Here is a 26857-nt window from a genome sequence, read left to right on the forward strand (position 1 = left end):
CAGTCTGAGGTCCTTAGTGCTCTGGAGCAGGTGTTCATCAAGGACATCATCCAGACTAGTCTCACAGTCCCTGCCGCTGAAAAACATACCCACAGCATGATGCTGCCACCACCATGCTTCATCGTAGAGATGGTGCCAGGTTTCCTCCATCGTGACTTTTGACATTCAGGCCAAAGAGTTCAATCTTGGTTTCATCAGACCAGAGAATCTTGTTTCTCATGGTCTGTGAGTCTTTAGGTGCCTTTTGGCAAGCTCCAGGCGGCCTGTCATGTGCCTTTTACTGATGAGTGGCTTCGGTCTGGTCACTCTACCATAAAGGCCTGATTGGGGGAGTGCTGGGGAGATGGTTGTCCTTCTGGAAGGTTCTCCCATCTCCACAGAGGAACTCTAGAGCTCTGTCAGAGTGACGATCGGGTTCCTGGTCACCAAACTGTGCCTCGACACAATCCTGTCCCTGAGCTCTGTGGACAATTCCTTTGACCCCATGGCTTGCTTTTTGCTACTCTGTGGGACTTTATATAGACAAGTTTGTACCTTTCCAAATCATGTCCAATCAGTTGAATTTACCACATGTGAACTCCTATCAGGTTGTAGAAACATCTCAAGGATGATCAATGGAAACTGGATGCACATGAGCTCCATTTCTAGTCTCATAGTCAAGAGTCTGAATACTTGTGTAAATAAGGTATTTCAGTTTTTTATTTGTAATAAATGATAACAATTTCTAAAAACCTGTTTTCACTTTGTCATTATGGGGTATTGTGTGTCGATTGATGAGGGGGAACAAATAATTTAATCAATTTTAGAATAACGCTGTAACATAACAAAATGTGTAAAAAGTCAAGGAGTCAGAATACTTTCCGAATGCACTGTATACCAAATTGCATGAATCTAGTTCAACAGTCCAGAAGTTATAAGCCTAAGTGTGCTATAGTGTCATAAACTTGCTTGCAGCTATTTCCATTGATCAGACCATTTCTAAACCAGTGTCCCAACCTCTGAGGGATCTGAGAGTGGCTTGATTTTGGACCATTCACCTCTACATGTATGGATTACTCAGCTGTTCGTCGTCATGGCTTTGTCATAGTGATTTCTTCTCTCCTATTGGTCCGTCAGCCCTCTATTACCTTTCCTCCAGCTGGCTCCCCCTCCCCTAGGTGTCCTTGGTGCAAAGGTCTGACTCCAGGGCCAGAGCCTAGCTCAGCCCAAACTCACTGCCTGGATCCTGATCACACTGACCACACTGCAGAGGCAGACAGAGAGCAACACACCTGACACGCACTTACCCGTCATGGAGAGTCTGGTGAGAATGAGTCTTTACTCTACTTTATTTGTCACTTCTTTCCTTTCTTCCTATTTGCCACATACACTCAAATAAAAGGTGACATTTTGCACTGTCAACTCGTTTAAAATATTTGATCTCAAATCCAAAATACTGGAGTATAGAGGCAAATTCAATGTTTTCGCTTCACTGTCCAAATAAATACATAGGGGAGTGAATTTGTCAGTCCACTGCGTTTTCCACCATATTCTGTATTCATGGTTGTCCATGATTTTGATTGGCAGACAGTACCTGTTGTGGTTGGAACGTCTGTGGTGGTCCTCTCTGGGCTCTACTTCCTCCTCCGAGGTGATAAGAAGAAGAAGCCGCTTCCACAGACACTACAAGACTCTACAGTTAAATATCCACTGCCACTCATAGAGAAAGAGAGCCTAGAGTTACATGCATTTCTCTACTTGTTTTAGAGTTAGTATGATCCTATACCTGCAAGGAAATCATTCTGATAATTCTGATTCTGACACAGGATTGTCACAAATAATTGATTGATTGAAATAATAGTTCAAGTTTACCTTTAAGCTGCTGTCTGCCAATGATATTCAAATGCAGGATATTCCCACCCACAAAGCTTTTTGAATGGCTGAAAAGTTACAGTACTCCCATTTTGCTGTTTCTGCGCAGGATATAAGCCATGATACAAAGCGCTTTCGCTTTGGCCTTCCATCTCCCACACATGTCCTTGGACTGCCAGTAGGTACTGAGGCTACACTACACACCCACCTCATTGATCAGGCAGTGCAACAGCACCGATATCCTATCAGGCCAGAGACCTACTTATCTGGGCATATCAAGAATTATATACCACAAGAGCTGACTGAGAAGATAGTACTATCCCGCTCCTGCCCCTTTCACCCCATGTACCCTTTCCGCCCATCCAGGACAGCATGTGTACCTGTCAGCTAAGGTGAATGGGAGCCTGGTCATCCGGGCCTACACTCCTGTCTCCAGTGATGAGGACCAGGGCTTTGTGGACCTGGTGGTCAAGGTACTCTTATTCAACAGCCCATTCAACAGATCATTTGAGTTTGTTCAGACTTGTTACAATATAACATCAAGGATCTGACACCATAAAGATGGATGTGTATGAATGGTTAGAATTGCATTTCAATCCGTTGAATGACTTGTAAGACTATTCATCATTTGACATTGATCTTAACTTGTGCCCATGTTTTCCAAGGTCTACTACAAAAACACTCATCCTAACTATCCTGACGGAGGAAAGATGTCCCAGTACCTGGACGCCATGAGCATTGGGGACAAAATAGATTTCAGAGGACCCAATGGACTCCTTGTATACACAGGAAATGGTCTGTGTGTGTGTGCATGTGATCGAGACATTCTAGTCATGTATACTATGCTGTTTCATCATGACATTATAATTTTGTGACCAACAGAGGGCAGTGTATTACAATGCACCAGCCCTTTCTCAATTTACTTAATTTTAAACAGATTTCTCCTAATTTTAAGGCAAATTTGCCATTCGACCTGATAAGAAGTCTGAGGCCAAGGTCCGCAAGTTTAAACATGTGGGAATGATCGCTGGTGGAACAGGTATGGACCTCATATCTTTAAAATGTACGTTTCATGTATTTATACAGAAATATGTGCGTAGCATAAATCTTTCGGAATGAGATGTATTTTTCTTCTTGATGAAAACAAGATTTGTGTAACTGTTTCAGCACAATTCATGTGTTCTGGGAAGCAGACGTGAAAATGATAAATTGGCATAAATGTCCTGGTGCTTTTTCAGGGATTACCCCCATGCTGCAGCTGATTCGCAGTATTACAGGAGACCCTGCAGACAACACCAAGTGCTCGCTCATATTTGCTAACCAGGTCAGTCGCACCAATGCACAGGGAAGTGTGGATTCTTGTCCAAATCTGAGGAAGAACCTAAGTCATATCCCACACACTATGAACCATCATGGTGGATTATCAATGAAGTGGGCACAAAGCTTGTTATGAATACGAAATCGGTGACAATCATCTGATGATAGACAACCAAGATCAGTGTCACCTTTTAGAATGGTCTAACAAAACTCAATGACATACGCCAGTGACATACATATGTCACACCTGTAAACCTTAATCTAATGAGGATTCTCCCCCAGACTGACAAGGATATCCTACTGCGGGATGAACTAGAGGAGGTGCTGAAGAGTCACTCTGACCAACTCAACCTGTCCTACACTCTGGACAAGCCTCCACAAGGTAAGACCATAGTGTTCCATAATGACAAAGAGAAAGCTACGGGGTTGTCATGCTGTAGCTCCCTCGTATGGTACAGTATGCAAATGAAGCTACGGCTAATTGTCTGTCCTGGAACTCGTTAATTAGTTCCACAAGAAGGAAGCTCACAGTTCCCTGTGAGGACAGTTCTCTGATATACGAGTGAGATGTATTACTATGGGATTTTTTTCCAGGCGGATCACTACTGAAAATAACCAATCACACAATGTATTTCGGAGACAGACAGGTTGAGTGAGCACCTCCCCCTTTATTAGGTTGTACTCCCCTCTGGTTATTCTCAAGCATGCCTGTCTTCCTTGCGCTTTTGAAAGCAGAGAATTTTTACCCCCATTTTCTCCCCAATTTCGTGTTATCCAACTGGCACCATGGAAAACCCTGGTGCCAGTGTGTTGCCCTCTCCCTGCCACGAAGCCTTGGCTTGTGGAGGGGTAGAATGGGTTGCCACGGTACCCAGGTCTGCGGGGCAGGCAGAAGTTGAAGGCTTCACTTTCCTTCTTGCGAAGTTCTCACTTTTGTCACATGGCGGTGACAACGGGCCCAAACAGTTCCTTCAGCTTGATAGGAGCATCAAGGGAATCTGCATTTTCTTTGTCCGGAGGCTGGACACGTGCCCATCTCTAGCAGCAAATCATTCTGGTAAGCCAACAGTAGCGACGTTATGTTCAACGCCCGTACTGAATGTGCCGCAGACATGTAGACCATTAAGGACATGGAGGAGCTTGGTTTTACCAAATGTCTGGTAGTTGAGCCGTCACTGGCCAACCACCTCAATCCCAGTGCCTCGTAACTGACCGGCACTACTCTCCTTGGGAAGACTACCAGAGGTTTGCCAAAGCCCAGCTACTCCATGTCCTTAACGTCCATGTTAGCAAAGTGCCTAGCCTCCTAGACTAAGGCTTGTCCCCAGTTGTCTAGCTTCCGTTTGCGGGCCACTAAATATGGAACCTGGCCTCTGCCTGTTTGCAGAATTCGATAAGCTCAAATGTATCATCAGGCAACGATGCTCCGCTGAGGGCGGAGATTAGCCATGCCATCGTCATTTCCCTCGTCGATAACGAGGTCCCCGTCTCCTTCCCCCACTGCTATATCTTGAAGCAGCTGGTGGAGGTCATCTGGGTATCCATCACCTCGGCCCAGGTGGGTTGGGGTAGCCTCCTCGCTCGAAGGCTGAGGTCAGTAGTAGGAAATTCCCTACAGTGCGTGCAGGACTCGGGTTTGATCTTTCGACAAACAAAGTGTTTCTCTCAATCGTCGAACTGTGAAGCCAGAATGGTCAGTCTAGTCAACACGGCACAAGGGAACGTGGGTTGAACTGAACGAGAGACGTGAGCTAGAAATTCTACCTTTCCAGGTAGAAAAGCTAGTTTGGTGGTTTTGCTGGCCTTGTTGTGAGCTATCCAGCTTAGCTAAGCCTTTCAGCGAGAACTAGTCAAGTTTCCGTAGCTAGCCGTGTGACGCTAGCTACCATAGGAGACTTTATGAGTAGAAAAATGCAAAAGAGCTTATTTTACACGAAGCAAAAACATTCCTTTCGGTTGGTTTGTTCAACACAAAAGATGAGAGCTAAGGTCCTACTTTCGGCGGCGTTAACCACAAAGGTTAGTCTGAAAATAGTAAAGCTGGAAGACCGGGATCATGTTGTGCTGAAGAGAGCTTCCGGAGCGTAGTGATCTTAGCAGGGAAGAGAGGCGAGAATAACCAGAGGATGGGCGAGTGGCACATTATAAAGGGGAAGGGGCTCAACCCATAGTGATACGTTGAAAGAAGTATTTGAAAGCGAACATGTCTTCGCTAACAAGGTGTTATAATTTCATTGGCCTGCATAGCTGATCCTTATATGTTGATTAAACGCAATGGAATTCAACTTGTGTCCTTTCCTCTGATTACAGACTGGAAGTACAGCTCAGGATTTGTGAACGCTAATATGATGAAAGCGCACCTTCCCCCGGCATCCAACGATGTGCTTATTGTCATGTGTGGCCCACCACCCATGATCCAGCATGCATGCCTCCCCAACCTTTCCACTCTGGGCTACAAGACAGAGAACACATTCACATACTAGTAACTCCCAGGCCCTTCAACTAGGCATAGAACCCCATATATACATTAAACTGCACCAGGACATTTGAGACCATTGGTTATATTGACTTATCTGTGTAGAATATAATGTAAAAGCCTACACTACAAGACCAAAGGGATATTTTCTAGGGGTTTTAATAAAATAAAATGTAATATTTGCATGTTTAACATTCAAAGAACAGTTTGAACTGTTTTGTGTTAGAAAGACTGTAATAAGGTTGGTTGGGTTTTGGAATGTTTGGACTGTTCCAGTAACAATTTGTCTAGATAAGTATTGTCTCTAAAGCTTTTTGACGTGCTATTTTTAACCCTCCTGCTGTGTTCGGGTTGAATTGGACCGATTTACAAGTTTTCTCTCTGAAAAATGTAGTTAATTTCATCTGATTGTCATAAGGTTCCATGACTTTTTCCACATAGGGCATCTGAACACACAAAATACATTTTTATGATTTTCATTACATTTTGGGTGTTTTATTTATCATTTGTACACCTGTAGTGTTCCCGGTCAAAAATGACCGGTCATTAGAAATGACTGGGTGAGACGACAATTAGTGTATAAAAATGAGTTCAGGCACATGCCTTTTCATTAGATGGACACACTTCCTCTCCCAGACCCAGAATAATTGATCAGAGAAAGAGAAGTAATAAAAACAATTCTCAAACAGGTGGGTGTCAAAATGACTGTCACCCCTTAAGATTCTTTGAAATAAAATCAAACAAAATTAAATCCGCATTAACATTGTACTTTTTTTTGTTCATCTTAGCTTAAGGAACTGCATTGTGGCCTTCAAAACTTCTTTTTTCAAATGGGTATAAAAATGTGGTCAAATCAATTTGTCATCCAGAACCATGGGGAAAGGCAAATAACTCACAAACGAAAAGAGACATGGTTTTTGAACTCCATAAATCAGGCAATGGGTGCAAACAAATATCAAAAACTATAAATATACCACTTACCACTATTAGGGTAATAATTCAAGTGGCACTCCATTCTCCTTTTCACCTATTTTAACACCTGATTTACACACCTTTCAATATGTGGTCCAGGTATGTCATATTATAGTGCAGGTAGGGGGGTGGGCCTTCCCTCTTTTTTTCTCTATTTCTCCTCTATTGGATGTCCTACTCCTTGATATTTGCAGTTGTGTCTAAAATACACAATTTTGCTCAAAACATATTTTTTGTGTGTACTTCGCTTTTCAACAGTAAAAGTTCAAACATCTTTACGAAGATTAAAGCCACTGGAACATGGTTCCATGCCAACAAGCTATTTGGAAGGGTTGCCAGAAAAAATACTTTATTGCGCATCCAACAAATGTAAACGCCTGGGCCTCATTTATCAATCATACTTAGGCACACATCTGTGCGTAAACCATGCGTGGGATCATTTCCACACAAAGGGTGAGATTTATCAATATGAACGTTGTTTTGAGTGTGCTTCAATTTACTTACTGCCGTGTGTACACACAGTACCACATGGTGGAATAAGGGAACTGCTTGTCAAGCATAGAAAGGGCTTGTAAAACTTTGTTTGGTGTCTCTATCTTGAATGGTTCAAGAGTTATTGTTGTTGAGTTATTTTATATGATTAGACCGAAATATGCAATCAGAAGAAATCGGGTGAAATAAGAAACGAGTGAACGGAGACAGCTTCACTATATCCAATCAGAGCAGCAGGATCAACGCCCGCCCTTCTCTTTAAAGACATGCAAACTAGCGAATTTAGTTATTTAGTACACAGGCATACACGGTACACGATACTGAGAAGGAAGATGATGCGCTGTTGCCTCGGCTGCCTTCTTGACAACTCTCCACCATTATTACAATATTGTTGTTCTAAATTCAATCACCCTCTTCACCCTCCTCATTATTTTTGCCTGTGCTGCCTCATCTGCTCCTCTGCGTCTGAGTATCCATAGCAACGGCTCCGTTTGGGCTGATCAATGGCAAGACAAGAGAGAGCTGTTAGCTGGCGTTAGCTAGCTACTTTTTGTCACTTAAAACTCTGAAAACACAGCTGTAATTTTTCATTGGTAGCAGATAATTATTTTCTGATCCCAGATTTGAATAGCGGAGAAGTAGACAAAGATGTCATACCCTATAACTTTTTGGGTGACTTGTTGGGAAAGCGGTCAATTTCAGTTGTTTATAAAAAGTTACATAAAATGGTGTTGATGCGGTTACTTAAACAGTTGTAAAGTTTTATCAGTACCAGATCATTTTGTTCGGCTTTCAGACTTGAATAGCAGGGCAGTAGGCCAAGATGTCATACTGTCTAACTTTTAGTCTAAGTAGTTGGGAAAGTAGTCAAAGTAGCTTGTTTCTGTCAAAAGTTGTTATATTCACAGTGAATGGAATGTTGGAAGTCATGATGTCACAATAGAAGCTTTAGAATGTTGAAGAAATCCCATGAAAGTGGATGAAGTTTTAAAAGTATAAATAGTTACAAAAAGTTGTATACAAACACAATATTCCAGACCAGCCTGCACGTTTTAAAGTTTGAATGGTGTTTCTAGCTTAAGCGGTGTAAGAGTAGTGGCGCTGTAAAGAATAATAATAACTAAGTCAGAATAAGTAGTACAATATTTAAAGTGGGTCATTTTTATCAAGGGTGGCAAATCAAATCAAATTGTATTCGTCACATGCACTGAATACAACATGTGTAGACATTACAGTGAAATGCTTACTTGGTGCTCTGGTCTTGATTGCCTTGCGGTAACAGAGAGAACAGTCTATGACTAGGGTGGCTGGAGTCTTTGACCATTTTTAGGGCCTTCCTCTGACACCGCCTGGTATAGAGGTCCTGGATGGCAGGAAGCTTTGCTCTAGTGATGTACTGGGCCGTACGCACTACCCTCTGTAGTGCCTTGTGGTCGTAGGCCGAGCAGTTGCCAAACCAGGCAGTAATGCAACCAATCAGGAGGCTCTCGATGGTGCAGCTGTAGAACCTTTTGAGGATCTGAGGACCCATGACAAATCTTTTGTCTCCTGAGGGGGAATAGGCTTTGTTGTACTTTCTTCACGACTGTCGTGGTGTGCTTGGACCCTGTTTGTTTGTTGGTTCGTTTGTTGGTGCCAGGACACCAAGGAACTTGAAGCTCTCAACCTGCTCCGATACAGCCCCGTTGATGAGAATGGGGGTGTGCTCGGGTCCTCTGTTTCCTGTAGTCCACAATCATCTCCTTTGTCTTGATCACGTTGAGGGAGAGGTTTTTGTCCTGGCTTCACACGGCCAGGTCTCTGACCTCCTCCCTACAGGCTGTGTCGTCGTTGTCGATGATCAGGCCTACCACTGTTGTGTCATTGGCAAACTTATTGATGGGGTTGGAGTCGTGCTTGACCGTGCAGTAATGAGTGAACAGGGAGTACATAAGGGGACTGAGCACGCATCCCTGAGGGCGGATGTGTTGTTACCTACCCTTACCACCTGGGGACAGCCTGTCAGGAAGTCCAGGATCCAGTTATAGAGGGAGGTGTTTAGTCCCAGGGTCCTTAGCTTATTGATTGAGGGCACTATCATTTTGGAGATGACTAACTTGAGACTGTAGGAAATTTGCATTTTTAAACACAAATCTCTTAATTTATAATTATGTAAGCCACATTAATAACTTTATTTGTGTAGCACTTTTCAATACAAGTAACGCAGCGCTTCACATCGTAAAATAATACAATTAAATAAAAGTACTGAATATTAGCTTTAATTTGAGGGTATTTTCATCCATATCGGGTTAACCGTTTAGAAATTACAGCACTTTTTGCACATAGTCCACCCATTTTAGGGGACAAACATATTGGGACAAATTCACTTACAGTATATGTGTATTAAAGTAGTAAAAAGTATTTGGTCCTCTATTGCTTCTGAACACGTCTAGATTAATGTGGATGCTACCATGAGTGCGAAAGTTACAGACGCACAAATATCATACCCCCCAAGACATGCTAATCTCTCCCTATTACAATAACAGGGGAGGTTAGCATTTTGTGGGGTATAATATTTGTGCCTCTAACTTTTTCACTCATCATTATTCAAGATTCATTCAGGATTATCTGTAATCATGGTACAGTAGCATCCACATTAATGTAGAAGGGTTTAGAAACATGTTCTTCAAAATGACAATACATTATTTACCATTAACTTCTATTGGGCACAAAACAATCTGAAACACAACCAAAATAAACTGCAAATGCATCCAACAACTTTGTAGTCACAAGCTTGACGTAGTCATTGTGTGCTAGGAATAGGGGACCAAATACAAAATAATGCCTACTTTATTACACATAAGAGAATTTGTCCCGATAATTTTGGTCCCCTAAAATGTGGGGACTATGTACAAAAAGTTCTGTAATGGGTCAAAGTCAAAGAAGACACAATGGTTTCTGTCCGTAGGTTTTACATTGATGGACAAATCTGGGTTCTAGCAAGGTTAGGGCCAAATAAAACAACCTTGGATTTCTTATCATTGAGTTGGAATAACAATTCAGACACCCAACATTTGATGTCAGCAAGACACTTTTGGTGGGTTGTTAAACCAAATCCCTTTCTCTGAGCATTTGTATTAGTATAAAATAATATATTTAATTGGGAGATGACTGTATATTGAAACACAAATCATTTGAGCATAATTCTCAACATTAGAGGACAACCGATTAATCGGCTTGGCCGACTAATTCGGGCCGATTTCAAGTTTTCATAACAATCGGTAATCGGCCTTTTTGGACGCCAATTATGGCCGATTACATTGCAATCGATGAGGAGACTGAGTGGCAGGCTGACCACCTGTTACTTGACTGCAGCATCAGAAGGAGCCAATGTAAGTTGCTAGATAGCATTAAACTTATCTTATAAAAAACTATCAATCTTCACATCACTAGTTAACTACACATGTTTGATGATATTACTAGGTTAAATAGCTTGTTCTGCGTTGCATATCATCAATGCGGTGCCTATTATTTTATCATTGAATCACAGCCTACTTCAACTTGATGATTTAACAAAAGTGCATTCGTGAAAAAAATTGTGCCTAACCATAAACATCAATGCCTTTCTTAAAATCAATATACAAGTATATTTTTTTAAACCTGCATATGTAGTTCAAAGAAATTAATGTTAGCAGGCAATATTAACTAGGGAAATTGTGTCACTTCTCTTGCGTTCAGTGCAAGCAGAGTCAGGGTATATGCAGCAGTTTGGGCCGCCTGGCTCGTTGCGAACTGTTGAAAGGCCATTTATTCCTAACAAGGACCGTAATTAATTTGCCAGAATTTTACATAATTATGACATAACATTGAAGGTTGTGCAATGTAACAGCAATATTTAGACTTAGGGTTGCCACCCGTTCGATAAAATACGGAACGGTTCTGTATTTCACTGACAGAATAAATGTTTTGTTTTCGAAATTATAGTTTCCGGATTTTACCATATTAATGACCAAAGGCTCGTATTTCTGCATGTTTATTATAATATTATAATTAAGTATATGATTTGATATTTGATAGAGTAGTCTGACTGAGCGGTGGTAGGCAGCAGCAGGCTCGTAAGCATTCATTCAAACAGCAGCTCTTAGCAATGCTGGGATGCACAGCTCTGTTTATGACTTCAAGGCTATCAACTCCCGAGATTAGGCTGGCAATACGAAAGTGCCTATAAGAACATCCAATAGTCAAAGGTATATGAAATACAAATGGTATAGAGAGAAATAGTCCTATAATTCCTATAATAACTACAACCTAAAACTTCTTAACTGGGAATATTCATTTTAACTCATTTTAAAAGGAACCAACAGCTTTCATATGTTCTCATGTTCTGAGCAAGGAACCTAAACATTAGCTTTTTTACATGGCACATATTGCACTTTTACTTTCTTATCCAACACAATGTTTTTGCATTATTTAAACCAAATTGAACATGTTTCATTATTTATTTGAGACTAAATGGATTTTATTATTAGTATTATTTTAAGTTAAAATAAAAGTTTTCATTGTTCATTCAGTATTGTTGTAATTATCATTTATTACAAATATATATATATAAACATTGGCCGATTAATCGGCACCAGTTTTTTTTGGTCATTCAATAATCGGTATCGGCATTGAAAAATCATAATCGGTCGACCTCTACTCAACATACATATTCCTTTTCTAGACAAGATAACTCAAGACATCCAGAAATACACATTTCATTTTATTTCCAACTCCATCCTCTTTTTTTCTCTCCTCCATTTTTGTTTCACTAGTTTTAACAAAAAAAGAATCCACCTTAATCAAATGAACAGTCATTGACTTAGAACCATGTTATGGGCGAAGATACCGCAATGTGATCAGTCATTAAATCCATCATAGAAAATACAAAAATATTTTATGGCCAATCATATTTTCTGTATTGTATGCTGTAGAAAGGTTTTAATGTCATTTGGTAAGCGAATTTCCACACTGGCGCGATGCCAGTGAAGTGTTAAGCCCATTAAAATAAATACTATACACAAGGGTGTGAGCAGCTGTCAGCAGGCATGGGTCAGTAGTTTACACGAGACATGGACACAGGCCAATTTCAGCACACTGGGTCCCCGAGTCCCAGGCAAGCATAAACCCACCAAGCACAACAGTCCTTCCCCCCCATTTGAAACACTACAAAAGACACAGAGAAATGTAACAAATGGTTGCACGGTCATCGATCATACTGGTCAGGTAAACTTGATGAGCAGAGTTAAAGGGTCACCGTCTCTCTTGGTGACGAAAGCCTGTAAGCGTTCCTGTGGGCGTAAGAACCTGGACCCTTTTAAAGAAATTCTCAATGAGTGCCCGGTTGTTCTTATTCTTCCTATAGCATTGTGACATTTGTTGCTCAGCACCCCATAGATGTTGCCAGAGTCGCCCTTGCGGCCAAATAGGAGAAAGAGGGAGTAGCAGTCATTACCGATGGAGGTGCAAAAATACACCATCCTCTCTGCCCTGTTCCTATTAGCAGACTCCGTCTTGGCCATCTTGCATGGATTCAGTATATACCTCCGGGGGGGAAGTCCTCTGCCGTCCCTCCCCCTCTCAGTCAGGTGCAGGATCCGCACGGCAATCTAGATGCAGGGGTTCTTGGGGGGCCTCTCCAGCACAGCCCACGCCCAGTCAGCACCCAGAAAGATGCGCTGCTGCTTTGTCATTGTGCTGCAGTTGGAGGAGTCGGTCATGTGGAGGTGGCTGCTCTGGGTAATATAGGTTATTAGGAAGATCTCGTTGAGGGCTGTGGGGCTGGAACATGTCCTCTGGGTCGAGGGAAACAGGAGGTACTCCTGGGTCCTGGCGGCAGCTATCCCCACACAGTATTTGGATAGAGAGACAAAATTGTTGGGCTTGTTAAGGATTCACTGGGTATGTCTGGGGCTAGTGGCTTGCTCTCTCTCCTCCCCCACAGGGTTGAGACATTGAAGTGTTGGGAATGGTCATGGTCGAGGCTGGTGGTTTCTCCCACCAGGTTGAGATTACCTTGGGCTGGTTGTTTGCTCTCTATCTTCCCCATGTCTACAGGATTAGGTCAGAGGGTGGTTTCCCTTATGACCTGAACATATGATAACAACAGTATAGTTTATTGTTGTAGAAATTATAACTTAGATGAAAAAAAGTGACAGGTTATACTTCTGTAATAACTTGGATTGAAGGTACATAATGGTACTCAACCCTAATGGAACCCTCAACCCTAAAAATACTTTAGTTATACTATGTTTGCTCTAGAATGGTGAAAAAAATTATACAAATAAGTCAATTAAAACTCACCAGTATGGGTCTGCCTTTGATGTTTGGAACAGCTCCAGCCCCTCTCTCCTCTCTGAAACCCTAGTGAGATATTGTGATGTGCTGGGTTGATGCAGATTAACCTGCAATAGGATCCTCACACTGTACAGGTTATACCTGGGCATGGACACTTCACTGGGCTACCTAACTCCCAGGGAGCAGGCTTCCCTTAGTATTTCTTCTGTTACAGAAGCGATCCTCCATTCTGGTGACTTTTAAAGGGACTTACTTAAAGGACTACATCTGCCTATTCAATTATATGCAAATTATGTGTTGAAACATAGAAAAAACTGTTTCTTATTGGTCATATACAAATTAGCTGTATTAAGTGTTGGTGTGTTTGTTTGCAGTATGTCTTAGTGCCTTGTTTGCATCATGGATGTGTCCAGGTAATGGGTTGTTCCACGAAATGAGTCCCCTTTGCATCCTTTTGATATTTGAAGAAGAAATTGTGCATAAATATGGAATTTTAAAAGACTCTTAAATTAAATGAAGTGCCCTTTAATATAGACCACATTGATAATTCAATGCATCTGGTTTTAAATATGCCTAAAGACTTGCTAAAGTGCCCAAATTCTGCATTTTGACATGTACCTCTGTGATTTTAACCCACTTAACCCCAACATTTCTCCAAGTTTTCACCTTCATTGAAAGCCCTAGTTATTTTGTTGCTTTGTCAGTCATTTCTGAATATTATTATTTAAATTCATGAGATTTGTGTTTTATTTTAAGGTAAAAAAAAGAGAAAGAAATGTCCCTCATTTTAAGGTCAACCCTGTTACATGAACTGAACTCTCGTTGTAATATGGTGAAACTATTCCTTTAGGAACATAAAAAGGAGAAACATTGAACATCTTCTAGTCAAATCATAGTGTAAAAGCAGGCGAGCTGATTCTACTCTTGTAGGTCGAGCATGACACGTCAACCCTGTCACCCACTGATAGACAGGCTAGAATTTTTTTTAACAATTTCCTTTTTTTTTAAGCTTGCATTCATTTGACCCTCCCTGTTGCACAAAACAAGCCTCCATTCCCCCTCTCACAAGAGGATTTCTGGCTGACTTAAGATGAAATTGTCAACCCTGTTACAATAAACCTGGTTACTTTACTTGCCACTCAATAGGCACTTGCTATTATCTTTTGTTTTTCATTTAACCTCTTGAGATGGGGAAACATGTTTTTTTATTAAGTTGAACATGTGCTCTTCATGACAGAAAGTTAAAATTAGGTTAAATATATATATATATATATATATACAGTGCCTTGCGAAAGTATTCGGCCCCCTTGAACTTTGCGACCTTTTGCCACATTTCAGGCTTCAAACATAAAGATATAAAACTGTATTTTTTTGTGAAGAATCAACAACAAGTGGGACACAATCATGAAGTGGAACGACATTTATTGGATATTTCAAACTTTTTTAACAAATCAAAAACTGAAAAATTGGGCGTGCAAAATTATTCAGCCCCTTTACTTTCAGTGCAGCAAACTCTCTCCAGAAGTTCAGTGAGGATCTCTGAATGATCCAATGTTGACCTAAATGACTAATGATGATAAATACAATCCACCTGTGTGCAATCAAGTCTCCGTATAAATGCACCTGCACTGTGATAGTCTCAGAGGTCCGTTAAAAGCGCAGAGAGCATCATGAAGAACAAGGAACACACCAGGCAGGTCCGAGATACTGTTGTGAAGAAGTTTAAAGCCGGATTTGGATGCAAAAAGATTTCCCAAGCTTTAAACATCCCAAGGAGCACTGTGCAAGCGATAATATTGAAATGGAAGGAGTATCAGACCACTGCAAATCTACCAAGACCTGGCCGTCCCTCTAAACTTTCAGCTCATACAAGGAGAAGACTGATCAGAGATGCAGCCAAGAGGCCCATGATCACTCTGGATGAACTGCAGAGATCTACAGCTGAGGTGGGAGACTCTGTCCATAGGACAACAATCAGTAGTATATTGCACAAATCTGGCCTTTATGGAAGAGTGGCAAAAAGAAAGCAATTTCTTAAAGATATCCATAAAAAGTGTCGTTTAAAGTTTGCCACAAGCCACCTGGGAGACACACCAAACATGTGGAAGAAGGTGCTCTGGTCAGATGAAACCAAAATTGAACTTTTTGGCAACATTGCAAAACGTTATGTTTGGCGTAAAAGCAACACAGCTGAACACACCATCCCCACTGTCAAACATGGTGGTGGCAGCATCATGGTTTGGGCCTGCTTTTCTTCAGCAGGGACAGGGAAGATGGATACAATTGATGGGAAGATGGATGGAGCCAAATAAAGGACTATTCTGGAAGAAAACCTGATGGAGTCTGCAAAAGACCTGAGACTGGGACGGAGATTTGTCTTCCAACAAGACAATGATCCAAAACATAAAGCAAAATCTACAATGGAATTATTCAAAAATAAACATATCCAGGTGTTAGAATGGCCAAGTCAAAGTCCAGACCTGAATCCAATCGAGAATCTGTGGAAAGAACTGAAAACTGCTGTTCACAAATGCTCTCCATCCAACCTCACTGAGCTCGAGCTGTTTTGCAAGGAGGAATGGGAAAAAAATGTCAGTCTCTCGATGTGCAAAACTGATAGAGACATACCCCAAGCGACTTACAGCTGTAATCGCAGCAAAAGGTGGCGCTACAAAGTATTAACTTAAGGGGGCTGAATAATTTTGCACGCCCAATTTTTCAGTTTTTGATTTGTTAAAAAAGTTTGAAATATCCAATAAATGTTGTTCCACTTCATGATTGTGTCCCACTTGTTGTTGATTCTTCACAAAAAAATACAGTTTTATATCTTTATGTTTGAAGCCTGAAATGTGGCAAAAGGTCGCAAAGTTCAAGGGGGCCGAATACTTTCGCAAGGCACTGTATATATATATATATATATATATATATTTTTTTTAAAACAAATTAAACTACCCAAAAGGGACTAATTTAGTGGAACGACCCTAATCTAAAAAAACATACAAAAAAGTTGTCAAATAGTACAAAATAATAGTGTGTGCAATCTTACAGGCTAATTTGCATAGGGGAAAAAGCATGTCCTAAAAGCTCAAGTGGCATGTTGTAGGCCTATACCTTTCACCAAAAATATAAAACACATGCTATTTACTCTAGTTTGGGGAAGCGCTACACACCAATGACGCATGTAAAACAGAATTCCTTCACCGGTCATTGTGTTCGTGCCACTAATACAGAAGTAGTATTCATTATAGTCCTGTATTATGATGAGGTAAGGGGTATGGCCAGTTGAGATTGCTGGTAAAGCCTCCTGCATTGAGGTTAGGTTGAGGTATGAGGCAGATAGAGGTTTCCCTTGGTTGATTGGCTGCGTTAATTAGTGTGGCCAGCGTAGCGTCCTCTCAGACTAGTGCTGTTTGAGCCCGTCTCATCTCCTTCAGAACTTCGTCTCGGCTTAGCAAATACTGAAAGCAAGAAGGGCCAGGGGTTGGGGTTAGCAGGAAGCATTATTCTGCAATGTTTGTCAGTTAAAGGCTTTAGAGTAATGTCCCTAACTTTAAAATCTACTTGTCGAAACCGGTTTATTCAGTTGAAACCTCCACTGTCAGGAAATACAAGAACAACATAGCACTGTAGCATTGAGGAGAAATACAAAACATAACAGCCAGTGGCGTAGCGCAGTTTTGCGAGGCCCCACCTGCAAAGTCTGAGCAAGGTACCCCTTGGGGGGGAGGGGCAGCTAACTTCCTGAAATTCTACCACGGGGCAGGGAGAAGTATTTGCAATACCTCCAGAAGGATCCCAGAGCTTGTGGGCGCTGCGGGGGTGCATCCTACACCAGTGTTAACAGCGTAACAGAAAATACTTTGTTAACTGGTTAGTTTATTAATTATTTACAGTACTGTCAAAAAGCTTGTTGAATGAGACGGATTGAGGAAATACTTACTGTGAGTTGGTTTATTCCCTCAGAAAGAGCTTCTATCTGCAGTACGGTCCCCTCTGTCACCGCCATCTGCAAAGTCAAACACAACACCTAGTTCTGGGGCTACTGTACTACTGACAGGCTAGGACATCAATGACATACAGGTAACTGCCAAAATAATGGATACAAAGTAAATTGAAAGCAGGTGCTTCCACACAGCTGTGGTTCCTGAGTTTATTAAGCAATTAACAATCCATCATGCTTAGGATAATGTATTAAAAGTATTGTGTCTACCATAGCTATGCCCCCATAGGATGACAATGCCCCAATCCATAGGGCACGAGTGGTCACTAAATGGTTTGATGAGCATGAAAACAATGTAAGCCATATGCCATGGCCGTCTCAGTCAACCCAATTGAACACTTATGGGAGATTCTGGAGCGGCGCCTGAGACCCCATTTTCCATCACCATCAACAAAACACCAAATTATGGTGACAAGGTGCTGTTCTGGCTCGTGGTGGTCCGATGCCATATTAAGACACTTTATGTTGGTGTTTCCTTTATTTTGGCAGTTACACTATGTTACTTCCATGCATGATGGGATGGGAGGGTAGAAGGATCTACTGTAGGTGCTGAGCAAGCACCACTGTTCAAGTCATAGGTCACGTTCCAGGCCGACTACATTGCAGTCGTTGCATTGCATAAACCAATGATTTATGGCAGGTGTCTGCAGTGAAGTCAGCCTGGAACATGGTCATTATGGATTTATGATAAAGATGTACCTGCGGATGGTTGAGCCCCTCCCCCCAAGGTGCATGATGGGATAGTCCTGTTCCAACATGCACTCCTCCATCTTGCATACAATGGGCCAATCATGATGATCAGAAGCATTGATGAGGGCTAGTTAGTGAACGATACTGGTTAATGAATTATGCATTCTGATGTCCCTGTACCGTGCAACGCAATTCCTTACAGTGTATCTTTGATTCAAGTTCTTAAAACTGTAAATATTGTTCATGGGCAGAGATGATTTCAACATAAAACCGAGACAAGACAACTTTCTCCTCTAATACGAGAAGCACGCTTTGTACAAAGATTGCATGTATTAAATAGGTTATCAGGAAGAATTCCACTCCTTTATCACACTTATGATTTTTATTGACGGATTTGGATAGTACTATTTACAATTAATGACAACAAGAGGGCTTCCTTGATTGAAGCGTAATCTTTAACTATAAAAATATTATAACAGTCACATTTGTAAAGAACAGTGCATGATACTCACAATCTGGATTCCGTCAAAATGTACACAGCTGCACAATCTCATTGTACTTTCCATTGTACTTCTTTCAATTTACCAACATAAATATATACCTCCATATGCAAATATTGCACAAGTTCATTCCACAGCTGTCTGACAAACAAGCAACATTGCTTTCTACTGGTTAGAAAAACACGTTTTAAACAATGGATCAATACCATTAGGTGAATCTCAAATATGTGTGTTAACAGGATCAATAAAATGATGCACAATGTTGTTTACGTCAGTGGTATAATCTTAGTGCATTAAAGGGCTGATGTGATAATATCAGAAGCGTCATGCTCATATGGGGCACAAGGGCACATGTAAAATGATTTACTAAACTTCAATTTTAAGCACACATTTTATCGTAATTATTTATAAAAATATCTCTAAGCAGTATTTTGCAGAGGGGGCACACTGACTGGTCCAGCCCCCCCCCCCCCCCCATTTAGCAATTACTAAATGTACTGAATAAGACTCAAATTCCTTCAGTCTTTTACCCAGATTTATGCACAGAAGCACATTTAATTTCTTTACAAAAAAGAAGCGCCAGTCAGGAGGATACTGACATCTCATGAGGTATGCTTAGATATGCAGAAAAATACTTGGTTTAAATGTAATCTGGCACCTTATGATAATATCATGATATTTGTGTTGTAATTAGGATGCCATGATATGTTCCTGTATTGATGTTGTGTGTTATGATCCCACGTGCTGTGTTGTAATTTGGAAATAACATCCTAGGCATGTTAGTGCAATATATTGAGATGTGGGAACAGTCAGAATGACACCCTCATTCAAATTACAATTGAACAGGTACAGTGCCTTGCGAAAGTATTCGGCCCCCTTGAACTTTGCGACCTTTTGCCACATTTCAGGCTTCAAACATAAATATATAAAACTGTATTTTTTTGTGAAGAATCAACAACAAGTGGGACACAATCATGAAGTGGAACGACATTTATTGGATATTTCAAACTTTTTTAACAAATCAAAAACTGAAAAATTGGGCGTGCAAAATTATTCAGCCCCCTTAAGTTAATACTTTGTGGCGCCACCTTTTGCTGCGATTACAGCTGTAAGTCGCTTGGGGTATGTCTCTATCAGTTTTGCACATCGAGAGACTGACATTTTTTCCCATTCCTCCTTGCAAAACAGCTCGAGCTCAGTGAGGTTGGATGGAGAGCATTTGTGAACAGCAGTTTTCAGTTCTTTCCACAGATTCTCGATTGGATTCAGGTCTGGACTTTGACTTGGCCATTCTAACACCTGGATATGTTTATTTTTGAACCATTCCATTGTAGATTTTGATTTATGTTTTGGATCATTGTCTTGTTGGAAGACAAATCTCCGTCCCAGTCTCAGGTCTTTTGCAGACTCCATCAGGTTTTCTTCCAGAATGGTCCTGTATTTGGCTCCATCCATCTTCCCATAAATTTTAACCATCTTCCCTGTCCCTGCTGAAGAAAAGCAGGCCCAAACCATGATGCTGCCACCACCATGTTTGACAGTGGGGATGGTGTGTTCAGCTGTGTTGCTTTTACGCCAAACATAACGTTTTGCAGTGTTGCCAAAAAGTTCAATTTTGGTTTCATCTGACCAGAGCACCTTCTTCCACATGTTTGGTGTGTCTCCCAGGTGGCTTGTGGCAAACTTTAAACTACACTTTTTATGGATATCTTTAAGAAATGGCTTTCTTCTTGCCACTCTTCCATAAAGGCCAGATTTGTGCAATATACGACTGATTGTTGTCCTATGGACAGAGTCTCCCACCTCAGCTGTAGATCTCTGCAGTTCATCCAGAGTGATCATGGGCCTCTTGGCTGCATCTCTGATCAGTCTTCTCCTTGTATGAGCTGAAAGTTTAGAGGGACGGCCAGGTCTTGGTAGATTTGCAGTGGTCTGATACTCCTTCCATTTCAATATTATCGCTTGCACAGTGCTCCTTGGGATGTTTAAAGCTTGGGAAATCTTTTTGTATCCAAATCCGGCTTTAAACTTCTTCACATCAGTATCTCGGACCTGCCTGGTGTGTTCCTTGTTCTTCATGATGCTCTCTGCGCTTTTGACGGACCTCTGAGACTATCACAGTGCAGGTGCATTTATACGGAGACTTGATTACACACAGGTGGATTGTATTTATCATCATTAGTCATTTAGGTCAAAATTGGATCATGCAGAGATCCTCACTGAACTTCTGGAGAGAGTTTGCTGCACTGAAAGTAAAGGGGCTGAATAATTTTGCACGCCCAATTTTTCAGTTTTTGATTTGTTAAAAAAGTTTGAAATATCCAATAAATGTCGTTCCACTTCATGATTGTGTCCCACTTGTTGTTGGTTCTTCACAAAAAAATACAGTTTTATATCTTTATGTTTGAAGCCTGAAATGTGGCAAAAGGTCGCAAAGTTCAAGGGGGCCGAATACTTTCGCAAGGCACTGTAAATAGGTATGTTTAGATAACCGATGCAGAGAAATAGTCTTTTTCTTTTAACATTGAATTAGGCATAATGATTATGGCTCTAGATGCCAGGAAAAAAGCTGTTTCAGGTGTTTGAAAATTGCAAGATTCTTCAACTTCCAGGGGGACACCACCCGTACATCTTTACATATTTCGTGCCACCTCTAAAATAATGGTACATGACACCTCTGGCTGATATATCACAGCTGAACACTAGGCTTGTAGATCCACAGAGAACATAGGAGGGTTTTTCACTAACAGGTATTTTGACCAATAAACCCAGCTCTGAAAAATATCTGTTGTGATTGGTCAAACGACCAATTAGTGGAAGAAAGATCAGAATTGGGCTTCCTGTGTAAAAACAGCCTAAGTATCCTGAAGCAGCTCATGCCCCAGGCTAGGTTTGGTTGTTGGGTGTTAGATGATGGCACGTGAGGGGTGTGGAGGTGGGTGTGCTGGAGTGGGTTTTGGGTAGCGTTGGATAGGCATGGCAGGAAGAGGTGGGGTTATTGGCTGCAAGCTGAGTAGTGATGGGTAGGTAGATACAGTAGTGTGACATCATCAGCTGTATAGCCCCACCTGCTCTCGTCTGTCTGGGTCTCTGTCCAGGATTGGGCTGAGGCCCCTAAAGCCGGAGTAGGGCCGGTGGGCCCCGTTCACCACCGCCTGGAGCTGAGCCTGGGCCTGGGCCGCCTCCAGGGGGCAGATGTAGTCAGTCGAGTCGTCACATCTCTTCTTCCTCAGGTGGCCGAAGTTTGAGAAGCCCAACTTCTTTGGCTGAATGGGAGGACATGCTTTATGAACAGACTGAGAGAAAGCTGTGTATCATTTCTATTCTGTCCCTTTAACCATAATCAGTGAAAATATTTCTAAACAGCGTACAAATGGACAGTGCTGTTTAAAAATGGTTCCTATAAGCCTAATTGTGCTGACTAAGTACATTATGCTATTGCTACATTTTGCCTCTGCACATTTTTTACTAGCCTTAAAAAAATGGTGGGTGTTAGAGATACGTGGCGCTACAAAAGCTTGCTGCCCGAAAAGCTGCTTGGAGCAGCCCTGGTCTTAGAGCTTAGCCAGGTCTGAGGGGTCACACTAAGGATTAAGGTGCCTGTCTCCTGAAAGAGATGGGGGAAAGGGAGGGGGATAGGGAGAGGAAGATAGAAAGAGGAGACAGTGAGAGAGGAGGATGAGAGAGTAAGAAAAGGAGATTGAGAGAGGAGGGAGGGAGAGAGAAACAACAAAAACGAGGGCTCCTAACAGGGTGGTGGTTCAGCCCTTGGCGTTACTACAGTACAGTACTGTCATCTCTTACCCTGACTTTGGCTGTGGTGCTGAGGGGAGTGTAGCCAGACGACTCCATGAACTCCCTCTTCTCCTGCTGAGCCTGGGAGCCCACCAGCATGTTGAAGTTGGTGGCCAGGTGGCGTCGCAGCAGGGTCTTCTGAGGGGGGATGTTCAGCAGCATGGCCAGGGTGTCTGAGTTAAAACGAGGCTCCAGAATCTGGCGGGTCATTAGAGAAGATTCAGAGGAGATACAGGGTGGTTGACATTTATTGTCATGAATCATGCCCTGGAAGCAGAACTGAGCGATGTTAATAGTTTGCCTAATGTCAGTTTATGTGACAAAACAAGCAAGTACAGAGCCTTCGGAAAGTTTTCAGACACCTTGACTTTTTCCGCATTTTGTTAGGTTACAGCCTTATTCTAAAATTGATTAAATCGTTTTTTTTCCTTATCAATATACACACGATACCCCATAATGACAAAGACCTATTTTTACACAAGTATTCAGACCCTTTACTCAGTACTTTGTTGAAGCACCTTTGGCAGCGATTACAGCCTCGAGTATTCTTGGGGAGAAGGTCAAACTTGGCACACCTGTATTTGGAGAGTTTCTCCAATTCTTCTCTGCAGATCCTCTCAAGCTCTGTCAGATTGGATGCGGAGTGTTGCTGCACAGCTATTTTCAGGTCTCTCCAGAGATGTTTGATCAGATTCAAGTCTGGGCTCTGGCTGGGCCACTCAACGACATTCAGAGACTTGTCCCGAAGCCACTCCTGCATTGTCTTGGCTGTGTGCTCAGGGTCGTTGTCCTGTTGGAAAGTGAACCTTCGCCCCAGTCTGAGGTCCTGAGCGCTCTGGAACAGGTTTTCATCAAGGATCTCTCTGTACTTTGCTCCATTCATCTTTCCCTTGATCTTGACTAGTCTACAAGTCCCTGCTGCTGAAAAACATCCCCACAGCATGATGCTGCCACCACCATGCTTTACCGTAGGGATGGTGCCAGGTTTCCTCCAGATGTGACGCTTGGCATTCAGGCCAAAGAGTTCAATCTTGGTTTCCTCAGACCTGAGAATCTTGTTTCTCATGGTCTGTGAGTCTTTAGGTGCCTTTTTGGCAAACTTCAAGTGGGCTGTCCTGTGGCTTTTACTGATGAGAGGTTTCCGTCTGGCCACTCTACCATAAAGGCCCGATTGGTGGAATGCTGCAGAGATGGTTGTCCTTCTGGAAGGTTCTCCCACCTCAACAGAGGAACTCCAGAGCTCTGTCAGAGTGACCATCGGGTTCTTGGTCACCTACCTGACCAAGGTCCTTCTCCCCCGATTGCTCAGTTTGGCCGGGCGGCCAGCTCTTGTAAGAGTCTTAGTTGTTCCAAAATTCTTCAATTTAAAAATGATAGAGGCCACTGTGTTCTTGGGGACCTTCAATGCTGTAGATTGCGCCTCGACACAATCCTGTCTCGTGGGCAATTCCTTCGACCTCATGGCTTGGTTTTTGCTCGGACATGCACTGTGGGACCTTATATAGACACAGGTGTGTGCCTTTCCACATCATGTCCAATCATTTAAATTGACCACAGGTGGACTCCAATCAAGATGTAGATACATCTCAAGGATGATCAATGGAAACAGGATGCACCTGAGCTCAATTTCGAGTCTCATAGCAAAGGGTCTGAATACTTAAGTCATTTCTGTTTTTTATTTTTCATACATTTGCAAATATTTCTAACAACTTTGTCATTATGGGGTATTGTGTGTTGATTTATGAGGATTTTTATTTATTTAATACATTTTAGAAGGATTAAAGGGGCCTGAATACTTTCCGAATGCACTGTATAGTGTAGAGCAGGGGTGTCATACTCATTCCACGGAGGGCCTGGTTTTTCCTTTCAATTAAGTCAGAGACAACCAGGTGTGTGGAGTTCCTTACTAATTAGTGACCTTAATTCATCAATCAAGAACCAGGGAGGAGCGAAAACCCGCAGACACTTGGCCCTCAGTGGAATGAGTTTGACACCTGTATTATGGCTTAAGCACAGGAAGCATAGAAATAGAGGATATAGAATGGATCTACCGCTTCTTAGACTTGCTATCGATGAGAATGACAGTTCTATAACTCACATTTCTATCTGAATTTGGTCAGGTTGCCCAAAATGTTACATATTGCAGCCATAAGGTTAGGGTTAGGTATTAGGGTTAGCAGTGTGGCTAAGGTTAAGGTTAGGGTTATGGATAGGTTTAGGTTTAAAATCAGATTTTATGACTTTATGGCTGTGCCAGGTAGTGACCACTGCAGTGCTGCCTCCAGAACAAGATTTATGAGGAAAAATGCTAACCTGCCTACATACAGGTGATTACACAGAAAGTTGGGATGGAATGAATTGGAAAAATAGGCAGCGTCTACACAGGCAGACCCTGATTTTATTTTCACAAATTGTTATTTTGAACAATCAGATCAGCTCTTAAAAAGAGCTGATGTGAAAATATCTGATGTGATTGGTCAAAAGACCAATTAGTGGAAATGATTCAGTTAAAAAGAAAAGTTTCTTTAGGGATAGTCTCTTCCCATTATGGACATATTTGTCACTATAACGGCCTGAGCTGAGCTGAAATGCAGTAGAAAGGTATAAGAAGGGGCTGATTCAATCATTGGGCCCTTGTACTTACGATTAGGCCCCCGTGCACCCCGCTGCCCCTCAGGTTGGGAGCGTACTCCGCCAAGTCCACCGAGCGAAGCCACTCCATCACCCTGTGGTTAGACCACTGAACCACCTCCGAGGGAGACGTCTTGTTCTAGTAGGTAATAACACGTCTTAGCAAACACAACTACATACGTGTGTAAATGGAAAAACTCCCACAAACGTGCACATGCACGTGTCTCACCTCATCTCCAGGCCTTCTCTTCAGGCAGTTGGGGTTGAACTTGTTGACGTGGAGGACGTGGATAGCACACTTCACACTGAGGTGATGGAGCTGACTGGTCACTTTCAGGAACAAGAGGTTGTTCTGAAGGAAGTGAATCAAATATGTTGTGCATGTTTTTTCTTTTTTTGTACTGGATTTAACTACACTCCTAGGAAAAAGGTGCTCCATAGGAGAACCCTTTGAAGAACCCTTTAAGGTTCCAGGTAGAACCCGATTGGGTTCCATGTTGAACATTTTCTCCAGAGGGTTCTACATGGAACCCAAAATGAGTTCTACCTGGAACCAAAAAGGGTTCACTTATGGGGACAGCTGAAGATCCCTTTTGGAACCCTTTTTTCTTTTTTTTTTTTTTGAATTTTACCCCTTTTTCTCCCCAATTTTCGTAGTATCCAATTGTTGTAGTAGCTACTATCTTGTCTCATCGCTACAACTCCCGTACGGGCTCGGGAGAGACGAAGGTTGAAAGTCATGCGTCCTCCGATACACAACCAACCAAGCCGCTGCTTCTTTAACACAGCGCACATCCAACCCGGAAGCCAGCCGCACCAATGCGCCGGAGGAAACACCGTGCACCTGGCCACCTTGGCTAGCGTACACTGCGCCCAGCCCGCCACAGGAGTCGCTGGTGCGCGATGAGACAAGGACACCCCTACCGACCAAGCCCTCCCTAACCCGGGCGACGCTAGGCCAATTGTGCGTCGCCCCACGGACCTCCCGGTCGCGGCCGGTTACGACAGAGCCTGGGCGCGAACCCAGGACTCTGATGGCACAGCTGGCGCTGCAGTACAGCGCCCTTAACCACTGCGCCACCCGGGAGGCCTGGAACCCTTTTTTTTCTGAGTGTAGGAAGTCCCTTGAGATCCCTCTTTTTCGAGGGAGATCTGAAAGCCTTATGAATTACATACAGTGGCTGAGACACAACAGTGAGGCAAAAACGACTAAGACTACGATGAAAACCGATGGATGTACTTACCACTGTCAAGTACTGAAGCATTCTGCCGTCTACCCTTCCCTGGTGAAACTGATCCTTGTACTGAGGTAAACCAATGTCATCAAGCCAACCTTTGAGGATAAAACCACACAACAACCAATTATACTGGATCGATTACACAGAATATATAGCACCAAGTTTGCTGAATGTTGAGTGAATATGTTGATGGCCTCTACTGTGTCCTACATACGTGTGACCCAGATGTGGTCCAGTTCAGAGGATTTCTCTGTCAGTTTGGTGCTGAACGACTTCAGGGCCAACTGCAGCTTCTTTCTGTGCAGTGGATTCTTAATCCCCATCTCCTGATATCAAGATTCAAACGAATCCAGGTTATGAGCACACTATTTACTCCAAAGTGAGTGCTGCAAATCACAGTTTTAGTAACTGGATTTGGAGTCACTTGGCACGCTATTTCACAATTGTGATCAAGATTCAAACAAATTAGTTTGCCCTGCTAGTTGATATGACGTTTGGTACAGGAACCTGTCAAATGCAACAACAAAAAAACATAGCTGAAACATAGCTCCAAACCAGCTCCAAACAACAACAAAGGTTG

General features: G+C 42.3%; 2 protein-coding genes across 2 annotated transcripts in view; one reads left to right on the forward strand and one right to left on the reverse strand.

Moving 5' to 3' along the window:
• The first annotated feature begins 1228 nt into the window (after window positions 1–1228).
• LOC139416308 (cytochrome b5 reductase 2) lies at window positions 1229–6395 on the forward strand. The gene is made up of 9 exons (XM_071164808.1): window positions 1229–1303; window positions 1567–1718; window positions 1969–2033; window positions 2218–2324; window positions 2517–2646; window positions 2807–2890; window positions 3090–3175; window positions 3451–3550; window positions 5479–6395. Exons 1-9 carry the CDS (start codon window positions 1292–1294, stop codon window positions 5649–5651), a joined length of 909 nt encoding a protein of 302 aa, XP_071020909.1. The 5' UTR covers window positions 1229–1291; the 3' UTR covers window positions 5652–6395.
• A 5363-nt stretch (window positions 6396–11758) lies between these two features.
• The window catches only part of LOC139407772 (liprin-beta-2-like), a 91508-nt gene continuing 76409 nt past the window's right edge, over window positions 11759–26857 (reverse strand). Inside the window, exons 22-30 of the mRNA XM_071151635.1 lie at window positions 26492–26603; window positions 26284–26372; window positions 25269–25391; window positions 25053–25178; window positions 22418–22606; window positions 21682–21879; window positions 17364–17429; window positions 13430–13489; window positions 11759–13214 (exon numbers count right to left, since the gene is read on the reverse strand). Of these exons, the coding sequence (XP_071007736.1) occupies window positions 13191–13214; window positions 13430–13489; window positions 17364–17429; window positions 21682–21879; window positions 22418–22606; window positions 25053–25178; window positions 25269–25391; window positions 26284–26372; window positions 26492–26603 (987 nt within the window). The 3' untranslated portion in view covers window positions 11759–13190. The remainder of the gene's footprint in view (window positions 13215–13429; window positions 13490–17363; window positions 17430–21681; window positions 21880–22417; window positions 22607–25052; window positions 25179–25268; window positions 25392–26283; window positions 26373–26491; window positions 26604–26857) is intronic.

Source organism: Oncorhynchus clarkii, chromosome 1 (genome assembly GCF_045791955.1).
Source record: "Oncorhynchus clarkii lewisi isolate Uvic-CL-2024 chromosome 1, UVic_Ocla_1.0, whole genome shotgun sequence".
NCBI lineage: Eukaryota > Metazoa > Chordata > Actinopteri > Salmoniformes > Salmonidae > Oncorhynchus > Oncorhynchus clarkii.